Raw genomic sequence first — 22,954 nt, forward strand, 5'->3', positions numbered from 1 at the left:
AGATGGTACTGATTAACCTATTTGCAGAGCAGCAAATGGAGACAAAGGCATTGAGAACAGACTTATGGATACGGCTGCAGGGGAGAAGGAGAGGGTGGGAGGTATAACACGGAAACAGACATAACAATATGCAAAATAGATAGCCAATGGGAATTTGCTCTTTGACCTAGGAACTCAAACAGGGACTCTGTAACAACCTAGAGGGGTGGGGAGGGAGGTGGAAGGGATATTCAAGTGGGAAGGGACATGGGTAAACCTATGGCTGATTCATGTTGGTGTTTGGTAGAAACCAATGCAATACTGTAAAACAGTTATCCTTCAATTACAAATTTTTTAAAAAATAAAAAAAACACTTCCAGACACAGAGTAATTGTGAAAGGAGTGAGTTTGTTAAGAACAAAGAGCAGAGATAATGAGGGCGCAGCAAGTAGAGCAGGCTGGCTCAAGGGAGCGCCGATGCTTTCATGGGTTAGTAGCCAATTTTTATAGCCTCAAGACAAAGACAGTTCCTGCTGGAAGGGTGGCATTTGGTGATCGGTTAGGGTGGGCATTTTTACCTAATATAGGGTTAGGGAGCTGCCAGTTTAGGAGCTCATGGCAACAGTTAACTGTGGGGCTCAGTCAATTCCAGAGATGATCTTGGTTCCAGGCTCTGGACCTGTGACCTTGGTATGGGACTCCACAGGATCTAACACTTGGGGTTTGTTTTGTTTTTAAGGAAATAATCGTTCCTTAGAAATGAAAAGTAAACTGTGGTCTACATTCATCTGTGTCTCCTTTGAATCCTGAAAGGCCCATCTGATTTCAAGTGTTGGGTTGGCCATAATGCGCATTCCAATTTTTCTGTAAAATCTTAAGACGAAACCCAAACACGCTTTTTAGCCAACACAGTAGTTTCAGTAGCTTTACGATGTCGCACCTACAAGACCTAGATCACAGATCACATCTCCAGGACCCTCCCCTTCTTCAGGCTGAATGTGAGTGAACGCCCAGCTGTTTTGCAGGCGTCCAAATGCAGAGTCCTCAATTTGACATAAGGAGTGAGAATGCTGCTGTTAATTCATGTGCTTACACCACCACCCTCGACTTCCACACACCCTGTCTGAACCAGATGACTCTTCTCTGTCAATATTACCTTGCAATGTCTCTTTTATGAAACAGAAAACTGAGTTTCACTTTCCCTTCATATAGAACACGCAGGCCGGCCTTGCCACAGTCACTCCTCTGCTCATGAGTTCAGAGGAAGAGTTGATGCCTGACGCTTCCCGTGACTTTCAACAAGTCACCTAACGTTTCTTTGTAACCTCGATTCTCCCCTTTTAGCCTCCAAGGAATAGCATTAAAGAATATATAGCATTTGCAGAGAAGTTTGAATCCTTTGTGGAAAAAAGTGCCATATGAACTGCAAGGTATTATCTGAAATAGAAGAAAAACTCCTTCAGCATGGTAGTTTAAAAAAAAAAAAAAGTCAAACTGTGAAAATTCCCGTAGTTTGAAGGTAAAATCCAGTAAGACTGCTGGAAGGTTTTTAATGGCAAGCATTTCATTCAGAAACTCCCTTGTCTAAAGCTTGCAAAAACACTTTAATCCATAAACGCTCTGGTTGAGTTAGGAGTCCTGACAATGATCACAGTTTGAGCAAGGAAAAGAAAACCACATAAGCCGCATCCTCAAAAACACTTATCCATGAACTAAGATGAGAATTAACTTTTTGTGCTGTCCCCATTTCATAGGTAAGTCCTTTTTTTATTTCATAAAGTAGTTAATGTTTTTTATTTATTCTTTATTTGGAGGAAAATTGCTTTTCAATAATGTGTTGGGTCCTGCCATACGATAATGCAGTTCAGCCATGATTATACAGATATATCACCTCCCTCTGGATTCTCTCTGCCCTCCCCCCTCCCACCCCTCTAGGTCATCACAGAACACCAGGCTGCACTCCTGTGTTACATAGCATATGTCTCTTTTCTTTACAGGACTCTGCCAGTTTTTGATACTATGAATGCTTGAAAACTGTTATTTCAGAAATTGCCCTTCACTCTGACGTGTTTCAGATGCCCTTTCTATGCAACTAAACTGATTCAGCAGATGGTTGATTCACAATTTACAAAAAAAAAAAAGAGAATAGTTTAGTGGGTGTATAGTAAATTTCTATTGTACTCAAAACTCTAGCCTCCGGTCCCACCCTCTCCCAAGAGGCTAATGGTAATAGGTAATTAATGCACAAATATGCAGGAACTCTGCCTGCAGGTGTTGCCTGCTGAGTCGAAAATGCCAAGCCCTTTCCACAGCCTGCTCTTAAGCTCACAGGTATTTTCTCACCTTGATGTGATTTGTGTAGCGTTTCCTCAAGGCTCACGGGTGTCATTGTTCCTGCATCAGCTATTCTCCCAAAGCCCCAGACACCAGCTTCCCACAAAACACCAGCCTTTTGCAACTCCTTCAAGCACATCTGGAAAGAACCTCTTGTCTGCAAATCCACTCCGCCTCCTTTGAAGGCTTAAAGAGGATCTCCCCCATAAATATCTTTCAGATTCACCGAATCCTACTTAATTGCCTTTATCTTTCACCTCCTCAGGCTTCTCAGCTGATAAAACCTGGAAAGGTGGTTTTGTTCCTGTGGTTTGCCTTTCTGTAACTGCGTTCCTATGCATCTTTCCATTTCTCCATGTAAACAGTACTTTCCCTTGATATAGAGAAGCATGTTTTATTTTTTTAGCTGGAAACGTGTGCAACTCCCTGTTGTGGAGGCTAGGGGTTGGAGTGGGTAGCGTGCTTTCCGCATGTGGCCACTTAACTGGCACGAGATTTGCAAGAATTCTAAAGTCATCACATACCTTCTTGGTCATTATGAAGGTATATTTCTATATATATTTTTCTCTCTATATAGAGAGAGAGAGAGAGAGAACACGTAGGAATATAGAACATGTTTCATTTGTTCTAACAAAATAACAATAATACACATAATAAAGGTAACTATGTATGGAGTTCTTTGTGGCACAGGGCTAAATATTGATCTGGAGAATTTCCTTTTAGACTCGGACCAGCTGCCCTTCATTCTTCAGGGTGCACCATCCCACATTTGCCGCTGGCTGTACTAGGGCATACCCCAAGGTTGAGCTGAAGTCTGTTCTCCAGTTTCCATGTTGTTATACTATCATCTTGGATGTTACAGCACTTATTACATATGCTTCAAAACATATGATTCTCTGAAAAGCATACTGGGATACTTGGATTTTTTCTTTTTGGCCACCCTGTGGGGCATGTGGAATCTTAGTTCCCTGACCAGGGATTGAACCTGTGCCCCTTGCATTAGAAGCACAAGGTCTTAACCACTGGACTGCCAAAAAAGTCCTTATACTTGGACATTTTAAATAAATATTTGAATTCTAATTTTATTGTTTCAAACATGCAAATCTTCTCATATAAAGTTTACTACATTAACTCACTAGCCCTTGGGAGAAGAAAAAAACCTGAAAAAATGACTGTAATTATTCTTTTCCTCCTTTTATTTTTTCTGGAAAGGGAATCTATATTCCTGACCTTATTTGCATGATATTTGCCACGTTCTCCGTGTAATCTCACAATTATTACAAGTTTGATAAAATCATAAAATCTCTAATGCTAAAAAGTTCTCACTTTGCTGATAATTATGCACATTTGGCAACTGTTCCCTTATTAGTTCAGTACTTGACTCGCTAGTCATCGTGACTGAATAATTTCCCATGTTCTTTATTTTCATTGTCCTATGGAAAACAAATGTAATCCTTCTAAGGAGAAATCAGGTAGAAGCCAGATCATATTAGGATAAGTTTACATTTCCCCTTTACCAATTCTAGAATGTTCATTCACAAAATGTCTTTTAAAGAATAAGCTTATGTTGTAAGTCCTGGTGTGTTGACAGCCCTGGGTCTTGTAATTCCTCCAAAGGACACTGACATGCAAACACAGTCCTATGACAATTACACCACTGATTTTGTTAAATCTGTCACTTTAATCTTACATTTAATCATCTTTCACATTTGTCAATGTAAACTTTTACACTAAAGAGGCTTTCCCTTTTAAATCTTTCTGTTACCGATTCTTTTTTAAAATCTTTTCTAAAATTTGTATTATTTTTATTAAAATGATGTAAGAGGTCTTTTATCAGATGACTCAGATTTTATCAGGGAGTATCAGGTGCTACCTGATCATGCTGTCTTCATAATGCTAAGCCTGCCAGTTTCAATTTAGTTGAGCTAAAAAAGATAGCATCTTTACATCAAACACTGAATCGAGATGTCCATATCAAATAGCAAACCCCCATGGTAAATACAGAGAATCTACACTATAGAAACATCAGGTGATGGAAAACTCACTCACTTATAAATTCTTAAGGAAATTTCATTAGTGTTTTCCCTAGTTATAAAAGTAATTACACCAAAATATACTTTAAAAAGTGGAGAATACACAAAAGCATTAAAGAAGAGAGTCATTTCTAGCTATATCATTCAAAGGTACCCAGAGGTAGGATTTTTGAGTATTCATCTTTTTTCAGTATTAGTTTCTCGTTGCTAATGAAGGGGGGAAGATAACTTTAAAATCTTCAGCAGAGTAGATCATTTTCATATCAAAGCCGTATTCCTTAAAACTTGTCTTTTATGTTAAAATTCATTCGGTTCCAGGAACCCTTCTGTGCTTGTGAATGTATATTTCTCAACATGCATGTATATTATGTATAATAATTATAGTCATAAATAACAGCTGATGTTTATAAAGCATTTACTGTATGCGACTCCATGTTCTAGGCATGTTACATATTTTAAATCATTTCTAGATGGGGAAACAGTGGAAACAGTGTCAGACTTTATTTTTTTGGGCTCCAAAATCACTGCAGATGGTGACTGCAGCCATGAAATTAAAAGACGCTTACTCCTTGGAAGGAAAGTTATGACCAACCTAGATAGCATATTGAAAAGCAGAGATGTTACTTTGCCAACAAAGTTCCATCTAGTCAAGGCTATGGTTTTTCCAGTGGTCATGTATGGATGTGAGAGTTGGACTGTGAAGAAAGCTGAGCGCCGAAGAATTGATGCTTTTGAACTGTGGTGTTGGAGAAGACTCTTGAGAGTCCCTTGGACTGCAAGGAGATCCAACCAGTCCATTCTGAAGGAGATCAGTCCTGGGTGTTCTTTGGAAGGACTGATGCTGAGGCTGAAACTCCAGTACTTTGGCCCCTTGATGCGAAGAGTTGACTCATTGGAAAAGACTCTGATGCTGGGAGGGATTGGGGGCAGGAGGAGAAGGGGACAACAGAGGATGAGATGGCTGGATGGCATCAGGGACTCGATGGATGTGAGTCTGGGTGAACTCCGGGAGTTGGTGATGGACAGGGAGGCCTGGCGTGCTGCGATTCATGGGGTCGCAAAGAGTCGGGCATGACTGAGTGACTGAACTGAACTGAGGCATGATATGTATTTTAGATCATTTATTCTTCATAGCAACCTTCTAAAGTAGACACTATTATCATCCCCATTTTACAAACAAGAAAATTGAGGTCACCCCTGCAGGGGCACAAAGACACCAGAGGTCACACAGCTGTCAAGCAGGGCAGCAGTTTGGGAGCAAAGTCCGTCAGCCTCACTACACTATGTCCTCTTAGTGGAGACCCAGTCATATCAGGGAAAACAATTTTAAAATTCATGAACTGAATCCCTGCTAGCACATGTTACAGAAGGAGAGAGTTTGTTAGTTACTACAAGATGACCCTGTGGGACAATTAAGCCAGAAAATACCAACTGAGCCCAAGTTCTGGTGCACGTACAAGCCTCTAGAAACTTGGGCACTTTATTTCTGATACGTTTTAGTGAATCTATGGAAGGCAGTGAGCTTTACTAATTAGAACTTACAGTAGAAATATAAACAGGCCATATGTAATGAATGAGTCTGCCAGCCTGCAGGGAGCCCTGCCTCCTTCACACACATACCCACTCAACATTTAGGTGTCAGAAGTACACATGATTATCTTTGGGTTTCTTTGATGGCTTATTCTTTTTGAAAAAAGGAAATAAACCTGTTTCCTAGGATGTTTTAGCTTATGGCTCGGTAAACAACTAAGGAATAAATTAAGTTCGACTCCAGTCTTCTAAATTACAAGCATACCTAAGACACTGAGTGTTCTCCTGACCACACTGACGCGGGCGTGCGCGTGCAGCAACAGGGGCTCTGGGTGCGCCCTGCCAAGGTGCTGAGCCCGTGTGCCTCAGTGATGCGAGCTCCACCCTAGGCTGGGTCACTCACTGGTTCTGTGAGCTCCTGGTGTGGGCAGCCCTGACCCCAGCTCCATGCTCTTCCTCCCCACCCCAGAGATGCGGATGTCCAGGAAGCAACTTGCTCAGTCTGTAATTCCAAACCAAAACTTTGCTTTTGGGCGGACATTAAGTAGAAGTAAAAATGTAAATCTTGCAGAGGTAGTCAGCCCTCTGAAGGGGACTTGCCTCCACTCTCACTCTCGTCCATACTCAGGGCATCAACAGAGTAAGTAACAAGGGTGGGATCCACCAAGGTAGAGATTCAAGTGCAATACCTAGGTTAAATTTAGACCTTAATGATTTCAAGGATTTGGCTTTGAAAACCACTGAGATGAATACATACCTCTCACGTGAAAAATGATTTTTTCCCCAATTCTTAGATTAGTGAAGTGTCTAAGTACTTCTATTCCTGTATATAGCTGTGACCAGCCTTCCTCCTTTCTGCTAGTATAAAGTGCCTTTACAGCTAAATTTTATATAAATATTTCACAAAGAAGATGAATACAAAAGAATTTAGATGTTAGAGGCCCCCTAAATCGGTCTCTCATATTTTCATGAGTATTGTGTTGGGCAAAAAATTCATTTGGGTTTTTCCATAACATTTTCCGGGTCAACTTGAATGAACTTTTTTAGTCAACCCAAAAGACAGGAGAACAAAATACATCCCATCAGCCAAGTGGGGAAAGATCTTTGTAGATGCTCTGGAAAATACAGTACTTTGCACACAAACACACAGACTCCTTTGCTGTTCTGAAGTTTTGAAAGTACTCAGTATTTAACTGACTTTACACTTTGCTATACAGTAGAAACTAACATTGTTGCTTTACAGCATGGTAAATCAGCTATACTCCAATAAAAAGTTTAAAAAATAAATGACTCTACAAGAAATGCACTGCAGGAGGATTCTTTACCCCTGAGCCTGTTCACAGCATGTTGCTGTTCAGTCGCTCAGTCATGCCCCACTCTTTGTGACCCCATGGACTGCAGCACGCCAGGCTTCCCTGTCCCTCACCATCTCCCAGAGCTTGCTCAGTCTCACTGTCCATTGAGTCAGTGATGCCATCCAACCATCTCATCCTCCGTTGTCCCCTTCTCCTCCTGCCTTCAGTCTTTGCCAGCATATCAGCAGTAATTATTGCCTTCAATTGTCAGAGAACCACAGCAAAGCAGAAACTAACTCTGACTTTCTTGCTTTTGTGGGCCAGACGCAGAACAGCATGTATTCCAGAGATGTATTTGCAAACTGGGGAGCTGAGAGATAAACATCATTGAATGGTGTATCAAATGCTTTCTTGTCAGCCAGAGGTTCTTCACTGTATCGCTTCTTTTAGTGCCCATAATCAGGGTACTGGCAAACCCCAGTGAGAACTGACTTCAGGGACTTCCTGACAGGCCAGCGGTTAGAACTCTGCATTCTCACTGCTGACGGCCCAGATTCAGTTCCCGGTTAGGGAACTGAAATCCCACAAGCTGTGCATCCCAGCCAAAAAAAAGATTTTAAATAAAAAATAAAACTGACTTCACTGATCGGATGGAAAGATGCTCAGTGTTTTCTTGTGTCATGAATAAGAACCTCAGCCACACCCCTGCTGGAGGGAGCATCCTAAGGCAACCTTCCTCTTGTAAAATTCACGTCTTCGTGGAGCTACTTGACAAAATGGTATGGTTTTGCCAGCTAAGTAGGCAAAAGGAAAGACTCGCCGAATGCTCGGACTCGGGGGCAAATCCTAGAGGTTACTGAATTCTAATTCTTTGTTTGGACTCTTTCTGAAATCAGAAATAATACACTCTGAGCAGGCCTGCTTGAGTTCTTTATAAGAGAACAAAAGACACGATTCAGAAACAAAATACAAAGGCCAATCGAAAAGTGATTCACCTGCACTCTTCTCAAGCTCAGAATCGTGCCAGCCCACTCTGTCCTAACTAACCCATTCTGCTTCTCATGGTGGCATTGACTTAAATGTTAAGGCAGTCAGGACTCGGAGCACGGAGGTATTTGCCCCCAGGCCGAGTTCCATTGGCATAAACAGTAGATGACTTAAACTGGAGGAAGCCCTCTCTCCTCTATTTTGTGACCTTCTTGAGGGCGTCATGGTAGTTAATTGTGTTTAAAAAATTAAAAAATCACCCGGGTCAGGTTCACAGGTGCAGATTTATGTGCAGACATGCCAGCCATCTCCACATGAATAGATTACTAATTCTGTGGTTCATGAGGACTCTCAAAATCAGGGTGCTCATGCGTGCGCATTCATTTGCTAAGTTGTGTCCGGCTCTTTGCGACCCCATGGACTGTAGCCAAAAAGGCTCCTCTGTCCATGGGATTTCCCAGACAAGAGTACTGGTGTGGGTTGCCATTTCCTCCTCTAGGGGAGCTTCCCGAGTCAGGGATGGAGCCCATGTCTCCTGCATTGGCAGGCAGATTCTTTACCATCCGAGCCACCAGGGAAGCCCCACTTTTACCATCCTACACGCTTGTCAGCTTGAGTAGGTAGGCAGTCAGCACGCATTGAAGAGCCCGAGACCATCCCACGGTCAGGTGGGCAAGTCCAGATGGCCCCTCCCTCATGTGCTCTGTCTGCTCCACTGCATCAGCACATTCAGGCATCCAACATCACACTCACCACCACCCCCAACTTCCCAGACTTGTTGGGGTTCAGAAATGCTGCAGATCAACTAAATTATCTTGCCAGCCTTTTTGTAAGCGATTTCAAGACAGAATTGGTTCCTCTGAAATAATGAAACTCATTCCTTTGAAAAGTAAGCCAGAAAGAGAAAAACAAGTATCGTATATGAATGCATATATGTAGAATCTAGAAAAATAGTACTGATGAACCTCTTTGCAAGGCAGAAACAGAGACACAGAGGTAGGGAATGAACATACGGACACAAGGGAGGAAGAGGAGGTTGGGATGAATTGGGAGATTGGGTCTGATATGTATACACTGCAATGTGTAGAATAGATAGTGGGAAGCTGCTGTATGGTACAGGGAGCTCAGCTTGGTGCTCGGTGTTGACCTAGAGGGATGGGATGTGGGTAGGTCCCAGGGGGAGGGGATATAGGTATACATGCAGCTGATTCACGTTCTACAGCAGAAACCATGTGAAACACGTTATTGTAAAGCAGCTATACCCCAATAAAAGAATAGTGCTTGTCTTAAAGAAGCTCACAGTGGGACTGTCATGTCTTTCTGCAGGAGAACCTCTTTTTTGTGATGGAGTATCTCAACGGAGGAGACTTAATGTACCACATCCAGAGCTGCCACAAGTTCGACCTCTGCAGGGCCACGTAAGAGCCCTTTGTAGGGTTGGGGGTCCCCCTTGTCTGCTCGGGGACTGGGGTCCACTGTGCCCGCACCTTGCTTTTTCCCACATGCTTTACTCAGTGGACCTAAACTCCAGGGCGAGGTGACCCCAGAAACACATCCAATGAAGCCCCTGTTTTCCCAGCTCCCAAAGCTTCCGTTCAGTTAGTTTTATTTCATTTTTCTGCCTCGAGATCAAGTATGTTTAAGGAACCACCCCAATTCATCAGCCTTCTAAGTTTTCTGAACCTAGAAACAAGATTTGCCCCTTGAATGGAAGTTAAATGGAAGAGGGGTCACAGGGGGGATGTCCACAGGGGCCTTTCAAGGGAAGCTCAGAGTAAAGCATCAAGCATTCAGCTCTGGGGGCAGGAGAACTGGGGAACAGGAAGAGACATTTGCCTTCTCTCAAGAATAAATCTCCACCTTCTTTGGCGTCAAGTCACCCTAGGTGCTGGCTTCCCAGGTGGCTCTAGTAGTGATGAATCCACCTGCCAGTGCAGGAGATGCAAGGGACTCAGGTTTGATCCCTAGGCCAGAAAGATCCCCTGGAGTAGGAAATGGCAACCCACTCCAGTTTTCTTGCCTGGAAAATACCAAGGACAGGGGAGCCTGGTGGGCTACCATCCACGAGGTCACACAGAGTCAGACACCACTGAGCAACTGAACGCACACACGCACCCTGGATGCAGGCAAAATCAAGCAAGGTGGGTTTACTGGGTGGACTGGAGCAGAGCTCACAGAACCCTCTGCATCCTGCCTCCCTCGGGCCCTCTTTCCTGAGTCATCAAACCCCCGAGACCTTCAAAAACTGTGCCCCTGGGCCCACCTAAAAGTGTGGGTACACACTAGCCTTCTTCGCTGTATGCTCAAGAATCTCTCACTCACTCCTAACAAACACTCAGAGTGGTTCATGTCAAGCTGCATTGAAAGACGGAGCCTTGCAGCAGCTTCTGCAGAAACTGCGGCTGAAACGTCTGTCTTGTCACATCCAGTGGGTAGCTCGCCGCTGATCTCGTTGTCTCCAGGACCCGTCATGGGATAATTTTATGGGATTTCTGCAGCACAGAAATCTTTGGGCACTGCTACAATCTGCTATAAAGGGTTCTCCCGGTCCCCTCCAGGTCTGTTAAGTGTGGGAGGCATCACAGATACACGCTGTCTGTCTTTCCTCACTGCCTCCCAGGAAGCGATTCCTGCATTCCTCTCCAAGATCCAGTGGACCACACTTGCGGGAAGTTCTCCCTTTTATCTAATCCAACTAGTGATGGTTAAACTCACCTCCTTTGAGTCACTCATCTTTGAAGGTGGAGAGCACAGGATCACCTCCTAACACAGGCCTATCTCCTTTTACTGCACTTCATTTTATCATGCTTTGCAGATAGCCTTTTTTTTTTTTTTTTTTCAATAAATGCAGGTTTGTGGCAACTCTACATTGTTAGATGATGGTTAGCATCTTTTAGCTGTATTTTTCATTTATTTTTATTGAAGTATACTTCACAGCAAGTATTTTTAATCAAGGCATGTGCATTTTGTAGACTATTGCATACCTCATAGACTGGTATAGTCTCAATGTAACTTTTGTATGCACAGGAAAACCACCCCCCCCCCCAAAAAAAAAGACCTGCTTTACTGCAGTGGTCTAGAACTGAACCTGCGAGATCACTGGAGAGGAGGTATGTATTCCTCCTCTCCAACTGCATCTTTTACATGTGAGCAAGTCAGGTCCATGTGGAATCTGGGGTCCAGGTAGATTTTAAAATAAAAGGGAAAATTATTACATTATTATTACACTTAGTGTCTTTGTATGTTCTCAGAACCCGCCAAAATGATAATTCAAGCATTCTAGTTCACAGTATAAGAAGCAGCACTAGATACCAACTCTGTTTCATTCTCTCAGGGCTGAAGCTGGGCGTATAGAATGGATGCCGTCTTCCTTTTGTTAGGGTTAAACAAAATTCTGCATGTACATTTAGCAGAACACCACACAGTCACTCTGTCTAAAGAGGAACTTTTTCCCACTAAACATTTCACGTGGAACCTCGATTTTCCTTCGCTCAGGTTCTACGCTGCCGAAATCATCCTCGGTCTGCAGTTCCTTCATTCCAAAGGAATTGTCTACAGGTAAGCTGGCTCTTTTGGAACAAGCCCTGGGATATCGGGATTCCCTGCCCCGGGAGGTTTAATCATCGTGCTCAGGTGACGGGCAGTGGTCAGTGAGCTTTTGTGGCGCAAAGTTCCACACCCAGGCTTCCCGCCCAGAGTGATCTCGGATACTGATTTACCAACCAAGGAGGAAGTTCCCATCTCAAAGCCGAGGGGCTGTGACCTCATTCTGTCCGTTCTTTCCTTTTCTTCTCCCTCTTGCCTCCCTTTGTCTCATTTCCTCCCGTTACTTTCTCTCTGACGTCTTACTATTGTTTTCTGTCTCCTTTTCCTTCTTGGCTGTATCTGCATATTGAGTGTCCTGCTGGGTGAGGGCGGAGGGAAGTCCTTCCTTGAACACTCAAGCACGCCTGTGAAAACCTACATGCCTACACCTCGTCACCGTACCCAGGACGCCACGTGTCCCCTCTTTCTTGAGCGGATATCCATCCAGAGCTTACTGTACATCATCATCTCACAGCCTTCTTGGATAAAAGCTAATGTACTTCAGTGTCCATTTCTCAAGGCACACGTGAACTCATTTAACATACAAATCTTCAAAGGCTTAGTTACCTAGTTTCCAACTCACTGCAGATGAGAGGGGGGGATAATTTTTTTATAAAAGAAAGGAGCTAGACAGGATGCCAGCTGAGCAGCTGGAGGCCTGCACAGGGGCCACAGTGAGAAGAGACAGCTGAGGACCCGGCATAAAGGGGGAAGGCAGGACAAGCTCACGGCCCAGGAGAATGGGGGTCACCTGCTTTTCTGTGACCATTGCTCGGGAAGGACCCTGAGTCATTAGGAAAGGCCAAGTGACGCTCTGCACAAATTGCTGGAGACAGCAAATTGTGTATAATGTGCTCCAGAAGCATTCCATCCAGGATGGTCCGTACCAGTGCTTACAGAGTAGACTGAAGCTCCACCTGGGGAGACCTCTCTACTTCCAGAGGGTGCAGCCAAGTGTGGGCACCCTGTTTAGACCTGCCGAACCAGATGACTCGGGGGAGGTTTCCACACTCATTTTTCTTAAGCAGTCTCTCTGACACCCTTTGGATATACTTTTGTATTGGGTGGGGGTCTGTCTACAAAACGATAGGTTAAAAACCTGATGTGATTCTTTAATCTTCAGGAAATTGAGATCTGATCACCAGGATGGTGAAAACCCTGATCAGATTCCATGGTTTGTTTTTCTCCTTCTATATGAAATGCCTGCAGTATCCCCAAAGTATTGAGGCCCTCTAGATAGTGTGGGATGGACGGATAGGAAAAGAGGGAGGAAAAACTAGGAAGATCAAAGAGAAGAGAGATCTTAGAGCTGAAAGGGACCTTGTGCCACCAAACCTCACATGCCCCAGTGCAGGCTGCTTCTCCACATTCTATCTCTTCATCTCTTGTAAATTACTGACACTCAGGACAAAAAGACAATGAGGGTCCATAAGTGTCTTTAATATCATAAATTGTTTGGGAAATCATGTTTTCTGAAGTGCCTTATGCACCTCTAAGAAGGAACACTACCTTTACTTAGCAGTGTAATCATAGGATTGTAGGAGATCCTGGGAAGTCACTGAATAATCTGAACCGAGGGACGTCACCCAGCAGGTACATGGCCACTGAGATTGGCCTTCAGAAAATTTTCAGCCTACAAGGTGCCTTGTAACCTTACTCACTGACACTCATTAGGCCCCTGAATTCACAAGGAGATTGTTAGTTTCCTTTTTCTGTCCACTGATGATTAGTTTCAAAGGGTTGCCATAAGATTTAGCACAAATTTGATGACTTCAGCCAACGGAGTTTATCCCCTCCCACCCGTGGAGTCCCGAGGTCCAGAATCAAGGTGTCCACAGGGCCACACTTCCTCTGCGAGCTCTTGGGGAGGGTCCTTCTGGCCTTTCCCAGTTTCTGGTGGCCCCAGGGGTTCCTGGGCTTGGGGTGTCCCTCCCATCGTCCCTCAGCCTTCGCCTCTCCCTGTGTCTCTTCCCTGTATGCCTCTCACATGGACACGTGACATTGGATTTAGGGACCACTCATGGCACCCAACTCCAGTACTCTTGCCTGGAAAATCCCATGGATGGAGGAGCCTGGTGGGCTGCAGTCCATGGGGTCGAGAAGAGTCGGACATGCCTGAGCGACTTCACTTTCACTTTTCACTTTCATACATTGGAGAAGGAAATGGCAACCCACTCCAGTGTTCTTGTCTGGAGAATCCCAGGGAGGGGGGAGCCTGGTGGGCTGCCATCTATGGGGTCGCACAGAGTCGGACATGACTGAAGCAACTTAGCAGCAGCAGCAGCAGCAGATAAACCAGGGCTTCCCTGGTGGCTCACTGGTCTCCTGCCAATGCGGAGACATGGGTTCTATCCCTGGGTCAGGAAGATTCCCTGGAGAAGGGAATCTACCCTTCTAGTATTCTACCCACTCTAGTATTCTTGCATGGAAAATCCCACTGACAGAGGAGCCTGGTAGGCTACAGTTCATGGCATCACAAAGAGTCAGACACGACTAAGCGACTGAGCAACAACAGATAATCGAAGATGATATCATTTCAAGATCCTTCACTTGACTACATCTGCAAATACTCTCTCTATAAGATCTCATTCATAAGGTCCTGGGGGTTAGGATAGAAACATCGTTGGTGGGGTGTGGGGTACCTTAAACCCACTACACCTGGTAACTTGGACGGAGTACCCGCTGAACACACAGCCTCTGTTAAGCATCGTGGTGGATAATGAAGCTATAGAAGTCCAGCCTCTGGACACCTGAGGAAGTCCCTTTCTGGGTTTGTAGTTTGTTTGGGGTTTGGGGTTTTTTTTGAAGATAAAATATAAGGACATGAAAAGACACGAACAGCAAACTCTTAGAAAGTCCAAGGGAATAAGATTCTAAGGAAGAGTGCCCGAGGGAGACTCTCAGACAGACATGCTCAGCCTAGGGTCCAAGGCAGAATGTGAGAGGTTTGTGATTATGGGTGGGAGAAAAAAGTTTTCTTTTTCACTAGACTCTAACTTGACATTTCCCTCAAGTTTAAATACAGGCAACACATCACAATGAAAGTGGATTTAATTACAACGAAGGAACAAAGCCAAAGGCCTGCCTAAGGAGAAGACAGACATATCTGAAGTGTGTAGTCCTCATTAATGAGAGCGTGATGGCATTTGAGTTAGGATGGGAGAAACAGAACCGATACTGATATGAATGTGAGATACACATTCCTGTACCATGGGAGCATCCACGCCTCTGGTCAGACCGACTGTCCATGAGGCGTTGGTGCCAGAGGTTAGCATGCTGGTCCTGATGTAAGACGTCAGTTCTGGGTTCAGCTGCTAGCAGCATCCATCCACCAGAAGAGGACTGTATCCCCTGCTCTCTGTCCCCGGCTGATCTGCTCAAACGAGGAGAGAAAGCACTGAAAGGGAACCACTACTCAGGACTTCATTGCAGCAGGCGATGAAGTGGTGAGGTAGTCACCAGCTCGTGATGAATTCATTCAACAAATATTTATGGAACGATCGCCACACGCCACACTCTTGTCACAGCATTGCTGTACAGTGAGTAATAATACGTATTTCTACCCTCTTGAAGCCTAGAGTTTACCAAGAGAGAGAAATAGCGATGGGAACTTTAGAATGTGGATACTGATTACAAGCAATGTAAAACCTCAAACTCTTGCTTAAGCAGAACCTAGGCCTCACTGAATGAATGGGCTTCCCAGGTGGCTCAGTGGTAAAGAATCCTCCTGCCAATGCAGGAGATCTGGGTTTGATCCCTGGGTTGGGGAGATCCCCTGGAGAAGGAAATGGCAACCCACTCCAGTATTCCTGCCTGGAGAATCCCATGGACAGAGGAGCCTGGCAGGCTATATGGTCCATGGAGTTACAACGAGTCAAACACAACTGAGCGACTGAGTAACAACTACTCCTTGATAAGTGAGAAGGGGAAATGGGTAGCAGCCAGCCTTTTCCTTGATGAGTCGGGCTTATCTGCTCCCCTATCTGCATAGAAGTGAACGCGTGTACGTGTTGTGTAATACTAAATACCACCCAACCCCAGACACACCAGGCTTCATTTCTGGAAGGCCCCTCTTAATATTGAGGGGTGCTGCTTTGCAGAGATGACACATGACCTTTATGCATCCCCATCTTGGCACCTGCTCAGCCATTCATACAAGAAATACGGATGGAGCTCTTGAGATGGGCCAGGCACTGCACCGGGCATAGAAGATACAGGACTCTGTCAGAGTGAGAGAAGTCGCTCAGTCGTGTCCGACTCTGGACTGTAGCCCACCAGGCTCCTCTGTCCATGGGATTTTCCAGGCAAGAATACTGGAGTGGGTTGCCATTCCCTTCTCCAGGGGATCTTCTCAACCCAGGGATTGAACCTGGGTCTCCTGCATTGCAGGCAGACACTTTACCGTCTGAGCCACCAGGGAAGCCTTCAGAGCTGGGCCCAGAAATAGCTTACCTGCCTGCGTGGGGCTGTAATAGATCGAGTCCTGGGCAGAGATGCTGGTCACGGAGGAAACCCCATGGAGGAGAAGCAGTGAGCCCCTGAGCTGTGCCCTGGATGAAGGGTTGAAAGGAGAGAGGAGAACCAGCAAAGCACCCACGGGTGGCCTTTCCAGCTGTGCTGGGAGAAGACGCACGCACGTCCTGCTCTGCCGTCTTGGTTTGAAAACTCCGATGGTACACAGAGGCCAGCGTGTCCCGTCTTACACAGCAACCCCATGTCACCAAAACTGCCTTATTAAAGTGAGAACCTGCTTTGTTTTTCAGGGACCTGAAGCTGGATAACATCCTCTTAGACAAAGATGGACACATCAAAATCGCAGACTTCGGGATGTGCAAGGAGAACATGCTGGGAGACGCCAGGACCAACACCTTCTGCGGGACCCCCGACTACATCGCGCCGGAGGTAGGGAGCGCCCCGGCCCCTCCCCACCTCAGCACGCCCCGGGCCAGCGCTGCTGCTTCCGCCTCCCCGGAAAAACCAAAGACTTCAAAGTGCTTTGGTGCAGGAGGTGTGTCTGTTAATCCAAATACTTGACAAACGCACCTGCACACAGGCACTGCTAGTGTCTCCTGGTGGGTGGTACCAGCCCTGACTGCGGCATCTCACCAAGCGTGAAGGACCCAGCAGGTCCCTCCTGTCCTGGCTCCCCCCACCCCAGCCTTAAAATATATTCACCCTGCTCAGAGCAACCGAAAGCAGCTGCTGGAGGAGAGCCAGGTGGACCCTGGACAGGCTCATGGGCATCCACCTACGTTCAGTGGCTTCTTTTGGGATCAGAAACGCCCAAGTTGTGGTTACCAGGCTGTGTCCCGTGTGAGCCTGGAGAGCCCCACATGCTCGTGGAAAATGAGAATACTTCTGTCTTGTCTGTTTTGCCACATGGGAGAGCCTATGAACGCTTAAAAAAGAAACAAGCCATTGCTCGTGTATTCTGAGCCCCTGGAAGTGCAGCGTTTGCTCAGAAGGCATCCTTCAATCCTGCTTTGCCCACTGCCTGCCCTCCCAGTTGTGGATTCTGTGCTAGCTGCCCACCCGGGCAGATAAGAGAGACACCCCCTTGCCACGTGGTCCTTCTAGCACCATACATTTGTCATCGTGGCTTTTCTGTCTTAAATCTCTCTGCGCTATTGGATGATTGCCCTAATACCAGCGGCCGTTTCTTTCTTTTTAAAAAAGCATTTATTTGGCTGCACCGCATCTTCGTTGAAGCATGCAGGATCTTTTTTTTTTTTTTAGTTGCAGCACGTGGGATCTAGTTCCCCAACCAGGGATTGGACCTAGGCGCCCTGCATTGGGAGTGGGGAGTCTCAGCCTCTGGACTACCAAGGAAGTTCCAGGACTGCTGCTTATTCACTTTTTAGACACTTTATTTTGGAACAATTACAAATTCACAAGAAGTTTCCAAAAATAGTAAAGAAACATCACCCATATCTACCCTTCACCATCTCCCCCACCAGTTCCATCTTCAATCGCTATGGTACAATAGCAAAACCAGGGCAGTGATGTTGGTACAGGTGTATACAGTTGTTTTCTCGTCTTGTCACTTGTGTGGATCAGTGTATTCTTCCTCACTTTTATATCCAAGGATGGAGCACAAGGCTTGGCACATTAAGGTGCTAATAGATACCTTTTCAAAGAGTGAATGAAGAATTGTTGAAAAGTGTGTGAGTGCTGAGTGGTTGTTTGATAGACAATGATGGGCCTCTGGTCTCCAGGGCAAATTTAGTGACAGATCCCTGTCGTTGCCAAAGTAACAGCAGCATCTTCAGTCTGGGAAACAGGAGACTCCGCCCTGCACGTATTTATTTAGTTTTGACTGCACCTTTTTTAAATGTGACCTTGGCCTCTGGTGAGCAGACTATGGCTTTAACTGCCCTGTCTACACATGCCTTATGCCAAGCCCTATCTTGGGCAGTCCTTCATTTTCAATCTCTTTTCTTTGGCATCTTCCAGAATTTAGCCTCTGAGATTGGCTTCTCTCTGCAACTTCAGTCTCATTCTCTCACCTTCAGTCATGCTTGTCTTCACACAGCTCCACTCCTGGTCCTTTTTCCTCCCATACATTCTCCATGACCAGCAGCTGTATGTATGACTGTGATTTCAAATCACTGCAGCCATGCCCAGACTTCTTGTCCAGACCCATACATCTGTTTTCCTGCTGAGATCTCCAACTAACTGGCACAGGCCATTCAAACATAGCAGGTCCCAAACCTGTTCTCTCTGTTCTTTCTTGACCCTCCCAAATCCAAATGCCAAGACCCTCTAAATTTAGACCTCAGGACTTCACACATCTATTTTCATCCTTCCCCAGTCTTGTGAATTAAGATTCCCCCTCTCCCCCGCACCTTGATTCTTTTTTGATGCTCAGAGTGAATACTTTTGTGAATGAAATACGAGCTTCTCCAGTCCCTCCCCATCTGGGGCAAAACAAATTCAGCAGCAAATCCCTGTCCAGGACCTCAGCACCTCTGGTTGGACCCCAGTGATGCCTTTTGACCTGGTTTTCTGCTCCAGGACCACCCAACAGCCACTACATAATTACATTTTCACTGTTAGATCATCCTTCATCAGTTAAAAATGCATCGCCAGCTTACGTGTATTTATTATACATTATCACCAGCTAGTCTAGGGGGTGCCGTCTATGGGGTCGCACAGAGTCGGACATGACTGAAGCGACTTAGCAACAGCAGCAGCAACAGTACAGTGTGTGTTCTAAAACATGCAGGAAAAGGAATTGGCTGAACTTAAGATGAAATAGTCTTAAATAACTATGACTATTCGTAGTACATTTTATGCTCTACTAAAATCATGAGGCTCAATAATTTTTAAAATCTTGGCTTAGTACTTTGTGATAGGCACTCAAAATACTGGTTCAGTTCAGTCGCTCAGTTGTGTCCTACTCTTCGCAACCCCATGGACTGCAGCACACCAGGCTTCCCTGTTCATCACCATCTGCCAGAGCTTGCTCAAACTCATGTCCGAGTCAGTGATGCCATCCAAACATCTCATCCTCTGTCGTCCCCTTCTCCTCCTGTCTTCAGTCTTTCCCAGCTTCAGGGTCTTTTCCAATGAGTCCGTTCTTCACATCAGGTGGCCAAAGTATTACAGTTTCAGCTTCAGCATCAGTCCTTCCAATGAACACCCAAGACTGATCTCTTTTAGGATGGACTGGTTGGATCTCCTTGCAGCCCAAGGGACTCTCAAGAGTCTTCTCCAATACTAATACAGTTCAAAAGCATCCATTCTTCGGCACTCAGCTTTCTTTATGGTCCAGCTCTCATATCCGTACATGACTAATGGAAAAACCATAGCTTTGACCAGATGGACCTTTGTCAATAAAGTCATGTCTCTGCTTTTTAATATGCTGTCTAGGTTGGTCATAGCTTTTCTTCCAAGAAGCAAGTGTCTTTTAGTTTCATGGCTGCAGTCACCGCCTGCAGTGATTTTGGAGCCCAAGAAAATAAAGTCCATCACGCTCCCCATCTATTTGCCATGAAGTGATGGGACCAGATGCCATTTTTTGAATGTTGAGTTTTAAGCCAATTTTTTCACTCTCCTCTTTCACTTTTCATCAAGAGACTCTAGTTCTTCTTCACTTTCTGCCATAAGGGTGGTGTCATCTCCATATCTGAGGTTATTGATATTTCTCCCTGCCATCTTGATTCCAGCTGTTCTTCATCCAGTCTGGCATTTTGCATGATATACTCTGCATGTAAATTAAATAAGCGAGGTGACAATATATAGCCTTGATGTACTTCTTTCCCAATTTGGAACCATGTTGTTCCACTGTTCCTGGTTCTAACTGTTGCTTCCTGACCTGCATACAGATTTCTCAGGAGGCAGGTCAGGTGGTCTGGTATTCCCATCTCTTTCAGAATTTTCCACAGTTTATGGTGATCCACACAGTCAAAGGCTTTGGCATAGCCAGTAAAGTACAAATAGATGTTATTCTGGAACTCTCTTGCTTTTTGGATGATCCAGTGGATGTTGGCAATTTGATCTCTGGTTCCTGTGCCTTTTCTAAAACCAGCTTGAACATCTGGGAGTTCTCGGTTCACATACTGTTGAAGCCTCGCTTGGAGAATTTTAAACACTACTTTGCTACTGTGTAAGATGAGTGCAATTGTGCGGTAGTTTAAACAGTCTTTGGCATTGTCTTTCTTTGGGATTGGAATGAAAACTGACCTTTTCCAGTCCTGTGGCCACTGCTGAATTTTCCAAATTTGCTGGCATAGTGAGTGCAGCACTTTCGCAGCATCATCTTTTAGGATTTGAAATAGCTCAACGGAAACTCCATCACCTCCACTAGCTTTGTTCGTAGTGATGCTTTCTAAGGCCCACTTGACTTCACATTCCAGGATGTCTGGCTCTAGGTGAGTGATCACCCCAGCGTGGTTATCTGGGTTGTGAAGCTCTTTTTTGTACAGTTCTTCTGTGTATTCTTGCCATCTCTTTTTAATGTCTTCTGCTTCTGTTAGGTCCATACCATTTCTGTCCTTTATTGTGCCCATCTTTGCATGAGATGTTCCCTTGGTATCTCTAATTTTCTTGACGAGATCTCTAGTCTTTCCCATTCTGTTGTTTTCCTCTATTTCTTTGCATTGATCTTTTAGGATGACTTTGTTATCTCTCCTTGCTGTTCTTAGGAACTCTGCATTCAGATGGTTAGTTTCAGTTTCTGGTTTTAGTGGCTCATAGCTAAAATAAAAAAGCCCTCACACAGACACAGTGTAAGCCAGATGCCACAGGGTGTACATAAGGCAAGTTCATGGTTAAGAACAGGGGATATACATCCAGAATTTACAAGTGTTTTTGATACACCTGATTTAGCCAGCTTCCTACCATAACTAATGAGATGATCATTTTCAGCCTGATAATAAAGTGACAAGGAGCTGGGACGAGGAGTAAGGCCCCTGCACTGCCGTCTTTGGCTTTACATCACTTAGCGTGGTCTTCATCCCAAGCCTCTTTGCAGATAACTTTTTAAGGACCTGCCACGTTGTGAAAATGAGCTTAGTTCAAACAGAACCCAGCAATCCCCTTAACCAGGCCTACGGCACAGGTGATGCCACACCTTAGGATAGTAAGTCCTCGTAATGGACACACCTCACGACGCGCTGAAAACAGACGCCCCAGCCGGCACACCCCCCAGCTCCTCCTGAGACGAGGCTTCCCGTTCCCCCTCTCGGGAAACCTAGTCCTTGTTCAGGTCTCTAAACGAGGGCACCGATGTCCCTCAGAATTTTTTTAAACTCGCAAAAATACAAATTCTAGTATCTTCATCTACATCTTGTGGCACCGTCTGGGTGACCCCTGGCGTGCCTTGAACTGAGGGCCACTCCTCCACTGCATCACCAGATTTCCCTTTCTAGTGGGGAAATCTGTCATGCCACGACTTTGAGCATCTTCAGGAGGTCCCTGTTATCGTCTGGTGCAAGCCAAAACCCCGAGCCAAGGTCCTTAATCGTATGTCCTAAGAACTGCAGCTTCACTCCTCTCCCGTGGCCCTGAACCGGGCACTTGGTATCCTGGGTCTGATCGCCCCCACCTCCAGAGTCATCTTTGCCCTGAAGATGCTTCTGGCTTCTTACACTAATCACTTGTTTCCTCCTCTGTGCTTGGCACCCCACTCCAGTACTCTTGCCTGGAAAATCCCATGGACGAAGGAGGCTTGTAGGCTGCAGTCCATGGGTTTGCTACGAGTAGGACACAACCGAGTGACTTCACTTTCACTTTTCACTTTCATGCATTGGAGAAGGAAATGGCAGCCCACTCCAGTGTTCTTGCCTGGAGAATCCCAGGGACAGAGGAGCCTGGTGGGCTGCCGTCTATGGGGTCGCACAGAGTCAGACACGACTGAAGTGACTTAGCAGCAGAAGCAGCAACTGTGCTACTGCAGCGCACATGTGATTGATTTGCCAATAAACTGAATTTCGCACCGTTAAGGACCACAGTTTATCCACCTTGATGTCTAGGCTCCTCCCCCACCACTCAAAGCATCTGTCACCTGTTCCCTGAATGTCCACACTCAGCCCTGCACCTCAAATGCCCGTCTCTGAACCTGTGCTGGATTTCCCCATCCCTGGGCTTCTTTTACACAAGAACACTCCCTAGCTTCCCCCTCTTCCATCAAAACCCTACCCATTTTCCAAAGCTACACACACACGCCATGCATGGGCCTTGGTGAAGTTTTTCCTTCATCTCAGTCACTCTCCCTTAGGGACCCCAAAGATATGGGGGCAGATCCCAAAACACAAGAAATTAAGGCATTCAGCGCAGTGTCAGAAACGATACATGAAAAAGCAGACTGTGCTCCTCCAAACCAGGGAATAGTCCCAGCAATCCATGCCTCCTGGGGTCTTCTCAAAACCTCCTTTGTCTCCTGTCACTGCTGTAAGACCGAGGGTCTGACGTATAATTGGAGGTCTACACTCATTTTGACAAAGAATAGGAAAACAGTAAACTAAGGAGACACCCTACTTTCTAACATCTACCAGCCACTTAGTCAGGAATTTTAATACAGAGAAGGCGCTCCCTGGAGAAGGCAGGACTCACGCTGAGTGGAGGTCACCCGGTTTTCTGAGGACACTTCCTCTGCTGTGAACATCACCCAGTGAGCATGACCTCAAATTACTAGCTCCACAAGGCAGATGGAATTGCAGCTCTCCTTTGCTCTAAGAGAGAAAGAGGGACTCTGACATGAAGTGGTAA

The 22,954-nt window shown here is 45.5% G+C and overlaps 1 protein-coding gene across 2 annotated transcripts in view; it reads left to right on the top strand.

The window, feature by feature from the left end:
• PRKCQ (protein kinase C theta) overlaps positions 1 to 22,954 on the top strand; it is a 152,690-nt gene that overhangs the window by 114,857 nt on the left and 14,879 nt on the right. For both annotated transcript variants that reach the window (XM_005214141.4, NM_001192077.3), the window contains 3 exons: positions 9,485 to 9,576; positions 11,654 to 11,716; positions 16,507 to 16,645. In XM_005214141.4, the coding sequence (XP_005214198.1) occupies positions 9,485 to 9,576; positions 11,654 to 11,716; positions 16,507 to 16,645 (294 nt within the window). The remainder of the gene's footprint in view (positions 1 to 9,484; positions 9,577 to 11,653; positions 11,717 to 16,506; positions 16,646 to 22,954) is intronic.

Source organism: Bos taurus, chromosome 13 (genome assembly GCF_002263795.3).
Source record: "Bos taurus isolate L1 Dominette 01449 registration number 42190680 breed Hereford chromosome 13, ARS-UCD2.0, whole genome shotgun sequence".
Taxonomy (NCBI): Eukaryota; Metazoa; Chordata; class Mammalia; order Artiodactyla; family Bovidae; genus Bos; species Bos taurus.